We start from the raw sequence: 7,780 nt of genomic DNA, 5'->3' as shown, positions 1-7,780 counted from the left end.
AATTTGCTACCCTGGTGCATTTCTTTTTACAACTGTGCGCAAAGAAAACTGCACCAGCAACAGCAAGGTGGTTTTAAAAAAAAATAGGGGAAAAAATAGTGTAAAAATTAAATTATTTAAATTGGCCTTGGTCTTCCCAAAATCTGTCACCATCTCTTACGGTTGGAAGTGATTGTAATCTCAAAGTGATCCACACGTTCCCTGTAACGTCTCTTTCCCACCTCTGACAAATCCCCACAGCTGCAGACTTATACAAGAATATTTTTTTTAAAGACAACTCAGCCGAGAGTGATACTGGAAGTCAGGAGTGTACAAGGTGAAGAGAAAAGGTGAGAGTACCATCACCAATGGTGCTCCTATGCTGTGACACACACACTGTATATAAATGTTACATAGTTTCAGTATTAAGAAATCATATTATTTTACCAGGGGCCCCTGGTGGATCACAAAAAATACTGCAGGTGGGCTGCAGTAATAACAGGAATTCAGTCAGAAATTACTCACAAAAATGTAGTTACATATTCAATTCAATTCAATTCAATTAAAAAAAAAAGTATTGATCCCAAAGGTTGGCCCTGAAGGAAATTGGGTAATATAAATGTATTACATTTTTTTCTGAATGCTTAAACCCTAACTGTGATTCTTACAGCACAATTTCTAAAACTATTAATACTTATAGCAAAACCACTCACTGAGTTTGCAAAACTAAAAGCACAAACACTGCTTTGCACTCAGTTTTTTCCATTTTGTAACATACACTTTGCAAACCTGTAGCTACAATCCACTGCACAGCACTCTTTTTGCAGAACTGTAAACACAACTCACTGCTTTACACTCAATTTCCAAATGATCAATGCACTCCTAGCAAAACTATACACATTTATGGCCATTATTTACACTATTTTGCCAACTGTCTGGCACACTGTCACATGTGAAAACTTTTTTAGATAATTAGTTCACTTTGCAATCGGCCTAAGTACTATAATACAGGTAAGCTGTGTGTGCGGAGTACAATGGCGGGAGCAGGAAGAGTGAGAAGTAGAGGAGACCGAGGAAGAGGACGTAGAGGTGAAGAAGTAGGACGAAGAGGACGACAAGGACAAGGAGGAACAAGAGGAGGACGAGGAGGGGGGAGAGGAAGGGTAAGAAGAGTAAGAAATAGAATTGCTGATGACATCAGAGCTACAATAGTGGACCATGTAATCAACTGTGGAATGACCCTGAGGGAAGCTGGCCAACGGGTCCAGCCTAACTCGAGCCGCTACACTGTAGCAAGCATCATAAGGACATTTAGAAATGAGAATCGGTTAGTACAGTCACTTTGCACTAAGATTTGTAGCACTGCCATATGCCAATGAGAAACACAACAATACAATAGATGTAAAAATACTGAAATTGTTACTTTACAGAATTGCTAGACGACCAGATGCTGGGGGCAGAGGAAGCATGTTCACTGCAGACCAAGAAACCCATATAGTCAATATGGCAATTGCAAATAATCCTATACTTGGAAATAAACACTTGTGTTTGTTTTGATGTGTGTAAATAAACACCAGTACTTGAAGTTTGGATCCCTCCATGTTTACAGACCTATGACAAAAGTATTAGCTCAAACGGACATAGCCTACCTTGTGCACAGAGAAAGCAAAAGCCAGATGTGTTTTTTATTCATACCATCAGTGTGTAGTTGGTGCATTGTGTGCTTATTACAGTTTTTCTCGATTGCTAAAACACATTTCTTGAAACTACGCCTCATATCCTCACAACAGTAAACACAAATCCATAACCTCTCACTCAATTCCCCAAACATCCTATTTCCAGGTCAAAATGAAGCTCCACACCCAAAACTATTCACTCTTGCTGAAAAACCAAACTTTGCCCTCAGACATCAAACACAAGCCCTCAAAAACACACACACTACAACAGTTTTGCACACTGGTACAATTAATTCAAAACAATAGTTCCAAAACAATTAGGTTGCTTATGGTTCTCCCCTTCAAAACCCTTGTCACATGATAAACACAAAAGACGCAACCAATGTATGTACAGTGGCACATTGTCATTCATGTACTATACAGTACAACACACACCAGAAACATTATCCCACCTCAGCATCTTGTCTTTGGTCTGGGTCAGGCCAGAGAATCTCATCCACATCACAGGCTATATTGGCCCCAGCCAGGCAGCGGGGGTAAAATCCTCTTGCATGCCTGATCCACCCCTGGCATGCATCTACTGATATGTCTAGGCAGGCCTCTTCCATGGCCTGAAGGAGGTGAACACGGACATAAGGTTCTCGGTCATACACTTTCCACCGCCATGCCGAAAATAACTCCTCTATCGGGTTTAGAAAGGGAGAGTATGCAGGCAGAAAGATATTAGAAAACCTTGGGTTATTGGTAAACCAGTCACGAACCAGAGCAGCGCGATGGAAGCTGACGTTATCCCACACAACAACGTAGTGAGGCTGCTCTGGCTGTGCTGGTTCCCTGTAGTCCAGCTGGAACATATGTTGTCTTAAACCATCAAGAAAAGCAAGGAGAAGCATAGTGTTATAGGGTCCTAGTACGGCATGGTGGTGGAGTACCCCTCGTTGGCTGATGGCTGCGCACATAGTGACATTCCCCCCACGCTGACCAGGGACATTTACAATAGCCCGATGGCCAATTATGTTCCTCCCCCTTTTCCTTCTTTTGGTCAGGTTAAAACCTGCCTCATCCACAAAGATTATTTCATGGGGAACAGGCCGTCCTTCAATCTCAAAGATTCTCTGCAAAACACATAACACAGTAGAGTCAATCGGTACCCTGAACCACAGTTCAAGAGTGCTGAAATGGCAGCATAAACTGCCATGCTGTGATGGTACACAATACTTTATACAGTATCAAAACTCATACCTGAACATATTCCACACGTTGGTTCTTCACTCTGTCAGAGTTTCGTTCGAAAGGGACTCGGTATGCCTGTTTCATCCGGAATTGATTCTTTCGGAGGATGCGGTCAATTGTGGAGAGGCTGATGGCATTTATGCCTCGAAAAAGATGATCATCCTCAATCACTCTCCTTTGAATCTCTCGCAGGCGGATTACATTATTTGCAATTACCATGTTTACAAGTTCCCTCTCTTGCTCCTCCGACAAAAGCCTTAACCTGCCTCCACCAGGTGGTCGTCTCTGTGTCCTACAAAAATAGAAGCACTCATTACTGTAACTGTCACACATTCATTTTACAGGAAAATAATGGAAACATACTGAAACTCAAGACACATAAGTTCAGTAACTTACAAGTTACTGTACAAAGCAGTCTTACTGCAAGTACACCTACCTGTTTTCCTCCCTGAAGGTTCTGATGATGGAGGCAACAGTGAAGCGACTCAAATTTGGTTGTACTCGTTGCCCAGCCTCCCTCATAGTCATCCCATGGACAAGGACATGGTCAACTAAAGTGGCTTGAATTTCATCCGAGACTGACTGTCTTTGTGCCCTTGCTCTTCCCCTTCCTTGTCGCCGTCGTTCTCCACCTCCACCTCCTTCACCACGTCCTCCTCCTCCTCCACCTCTCCCTCCTCCTCCACCACCTTCCTGTTGTCCTAGACCACCTCCTCCTCCTCTTCCACCACGTCCTCCTCTTTCACCATGTCCTCTTCCTCCACCATGTCCTCCTCCTTCACCACGTCCTCCTCTTTCACCATGTCCTCTTCCTCCACCACGTCCTCCTCCTTCACCACGTCCTCTTTCTCCACCACGTCCTCTTCCTTTGCATCTCTTTGGATCCATTGTTTCAAACCTGAATGAGCTGACTTTGGCCCTTTTATCTATCCATCGCAGGTTCTGATTGGTGTGTGCTAAATTTTGACTCCTAGTGTTTCCACCTGGTTAATTGTGTGCTAATTGAGCTCAAGCTATGCTGACTTAAGTTAACATTATTGCATGCTAGTGCTTTCTAAATGACTACATGGTGTAAGCACTGTAAAATGTAGGGATTTGTGTGTAGAGTTTTGCAGTAACAGTTCACCAAATTTGAGTGATGTGTCAAAGCAGGGAATAGTGTTTATAGTTCAGGGAAATGGGTGTGCTTTTTGACCAATAGCGTTACGGTTTTGAAATTTTAGTTTAGAGGCCTGGTTATAGTGTTTAAGCAATCGAGAAAAACTGTAATATGATGGCTTGTGTTACAGTTTTTCTCGATTGCTAAAACACATTTCTTGAAACTACGCCTCATATCCTCACAACAGTAAACACAAATCCATAACCTCTCACTCAATTTCCCAAACATCCTATTTCCAGGTCAAAATGAAGCTCTACACCCAAAACTATTCACTCCTGCTGAAAAACCAAACGTTGCCCTCAGACATCAAACACAAGCCCTCAAAAACACACACACTACAACAGTTTTGCACACTGGTACAATTAATTCAAAACAATAGTTCCAAAACAATTAGGTTGCTTATGGTTCTCCCCTTCAAAACCCTTGTCACATGATAAACACAAAAGACGCAACCAATGTATGTACAGTGGCACATTGTCATTCATGTACTATACAGTACAACACACACCAGAAACATTATCCCACCTCAGCATCTTGTCTTTGGTCTGGGTCAGGCCAGAGAATCTCATCCACATCACAGGCTATATTGGCCCCAGCCAGGCAGCGGGGGTAAAATCCCCTTGCATGCCTGATCCACCCCTGGCATGCATCTACTGATATGTCTAGGTAGGCCTCTTCCATGGCCTGAAGGAGGTGAACACGGACATAAGGTTCTCGGTCATACACTTTCCACCGCCATGCCGAAAATAACTCCTCTATCGGGTTTATAAAGGGAGAGTATGCAGGCAGAAAGATATTAGAAAACCTTGGGTTATTGGTAAACCAGTCACGAACCAGAGCAGCGCGATGGAAGCTGACGTTATCCCACACAACAACGTAGTGAGGCTGCTCTGGCTGTGCTGGTTCCCTGTAGTCCAGCTGGAACATATGTTGTCTTAAACCATCAAGAAAAGCAAGGAGAAGCATAGTGTTATAGGGTCCTAGTACGGCATGGCGGTGGAGTACCCCTCGTTGGCTGATGGCTGCGCACATAGTGACATTCCCCCCACGCTGACCAGGGACATTTACAATAGCCCGATGGCCAATTATGTTCCTCCCCCTTTTCCTTCTTTTGGTCAGGTTAAAACCTGCCTCATCCACAAAGATTATTTCATGGGGAACAGGCCGTCCTTCAGTCTCAAAGATTCTCTGCAAAACACATAACACAGTAGAGTCAATCGGTACCCTGAACCACAGTTCAAGAGTGCTGAAATGGCAGCATAAACTGCCATGCTGTGATGGTACACAATACTTTATACAGTATCAAAACTCATACCTGAACATATTCCACACGTTGGTTTTTCACTCTGTCAGAGTTTCGTTCAAAAGGGACTCGGTATGCCTGTTTCATCCAGAATTGATTCTTTCGGAGGATGCGGTCAATTGTGGAGAGGCTGATGGCATTTATGCCTCGAAAAAGATGATCATCCTCAATCACTCTCCTTTGAATCTCTTGCAGGCGGATTACATTATTTGCAATTACCATGTTTACAAGTTCCCTCTCTTGCTCCTCCGACAAAAGCCTTAACCTGCCTCCACCAGGTGGTCGTCTCTGTGTCCTACAAAAATAGAAGCACTCATTACTGTAACTGTCACACATTCATTTTACAGGCAAATAATGGAAACATACTGAAACTCAAGACACATAAGTTCAGTAACTTAAACGTTACTGTACAGAGCAGTCTTACTGCAAGTACACCTACCTGTTTTCCTCCCTGAAGGTTCTGATGATGGAGGCAACAGTGAAGCGACTCAAATTTGGTTGTACTCGTTGCCCAGCCTCCCTCATAGTCATCCCATGGACAAGGACATGGTCAACTAAAGTGGCTCGAATTTCATCCGAGACTGACTGTCTTCTTGCCCTTGCTCTTCCCCTTCCTTGTCGCCGTCGTTCTCCACCTCCACCTCCTTCACCACCTCCTCCTCCTCTTCCACCACGTCCTCCTCTTTCACCACGTCCTCCTCTTTCACCACGTCCTCTTCCTCCACCACGTCCTCTTCCTCCACCACGTCCTCTTCCTCCACCACGTCCTCCTCTTTCACCATGTCCTCTTCCTCCACCACGTCCTCCTCCTTCACCACGTCCTCTTTCTCCACCACGTCCTCTTCCTTTGCATCTCTTTGGATCCATTGTTTCAAACCTGAATGAGCTGACTTTGGCCCTTTTATCTATCCATCGCAGGTTCTGATTGGTGTGTGCTAAATTTTGACTCCTAGTGTTTCCACCTGGTTAATTGTGTGCTAATTGAGCTCAAGCTATGCTGACTTAAGTTAACATTATTGCATGCTAGTGCTTTCTAAATGACTACATGGTGTAAGCACTGTAAAATGTAGGGATTTGTGTGTAGAGTTTTACAGTAACAGTTCACCAAATTTGAGTGATGTGTCAAAGCAGGGAATAGTGTTTATAGTTCAGGGAAATGGGTGAGCTTTTTGAACAATAGCGTTACGGTTTTGAAATTTTAGTTTAGAGGCCTGGTTATAGTGTTTAGGCAATCGAGAAAAACTGTAAGATAAGATGGGGCCTGATTATTTAAGACCTTGTATGTGAGGAGCAGGATTTTGAATTCAATTCTGGATTTAACAGGAAGCCAATGAAGGGAAGCCAAAACAGGAGAAATATGCTCTCTCTTTCTAGTCCCTGTCAGGACTCTTGCTGCAGCATTTTGGATTAGCTGAAGGCTTTTCAGTGAGTTTTTTGGACATCCTGATAATAATGAATTACAGTAGTCCACGTGAAAGACCAATATAAATTGGTGTACACGTGAGAAGAGGAACGAAAATCATACATGATTCAAAACATTTTTTACAAGTAAATAACTGCAAAGTGGGGTGTGCATACTTATTCAGCCCCCTGAGTCAATACTTTGTAGAACCACCTTTTGCTGCAATTACAGCTGCCAGTCTTTTAGGGTATGTCTCTACCAGCTTTGCACATCTAGAGACTGAAATCCTTGCCCATTCTTCTTTGCAAAACAGCTCCAGCTCAGTCAGATTAGATGGACAGCGTTTGTGAACAGCAGTTTTCAGATCTTGCCACAGATTCTCAATTGTTTCATTCGGATTCTATGAAACCAACTAACCTGGCAAGTACGACCTACTTGAAATGTGCAATTCACTTGTATTTTTATTTTTTATTCCTATTTATTCTATTTATCCCCTTCGTATATTTTATTTATATTGTCTCTGTATTTATATATGTGTGTGTGTGTGTGTGTGTGTGTGTGTGTGTGTATGTATATATATATATATATATATATATATACATATATATATATATATATATATATATATATATATATATATATATATATATATATATATATATATATATGTATATATATATATATATATATATATATATATATATATATATAATATTCTGTAACTCTGTAACTTCTGTCGGTGCTGTGCTTTTTTGGAAATCGAATTTCCCAGAGGAACCCACCCGAGGGATTAATAAAGTTCTATCTAATCTAATCTAATCTAATCTAATACAGAAATGCTCACATTTTGTATGTTTTGGAGGTTGTGTCATTCTCAATTATGCGCTGCTGAATTTCGCATAGTCTAATGGAATTATTTGCAATCACCATATTGACTATATGGGTTTCTTGGTCTGCAGTGAACATGCTTCCTCTGCCCCCAGCATCTGGTCGTCTAGCAATTCTGTAAAGTAACAATTTCAGTATTT

At 42.1% G+C, this 7,780-nt stretch overlaps 1 protein-coding gene across 1 annotated transcript; it reads right to left on the bottom strand.

Moving 5' to 3' along the window:
* Window positions 1-1,986: 1,986 nt before the first annotated feature.
* Window positions 1,987-3,453, bottom strand: LOC308400966 (uncharacterized protein). The gene is made up of 3 exons (XM_080889031.1): window positions 3,325-3,453; window positions 2,898-3,180; window positions 1,987-2,770 (listed from the first exon to the last, which is right to left on the bottom strand). The coding sequence occupies exons 1-3, from the start codon at window positions 3,414-3,416 to the stop codon at window positions 2,099-2,101; spliced, it is 1,047 nt and encodes a 348-aa protein (XP_080745157.1). The 5' UTR covers window positions 3,417-3,453; the 3' UTR covers window positions 1,987-2,098.
* Between the last annotated feature and the right edge of the window lie 4,327 nt (window positions 3,454-7,780).

The sequence above is a fragment of the Rhamphochromis sp. 'chilingali' genome, assembly GCF_963969265.1.
Source record: "Rhamphochromis sp. 'chilingali' genome assembly, chromosome: 8".
Taxonomy (NCBI): Eukaryota; Metazoa; Chordata; class Actinopteri; order Cichliformes; family Cichlidae; genus Rhamphochromis; species Rhamphochromis sp. 'chilingali'.
Note: the sequence above shows the minus strand (reverse complement) of the source record. Positions and strands in the feature narration are given on the sequence as shown.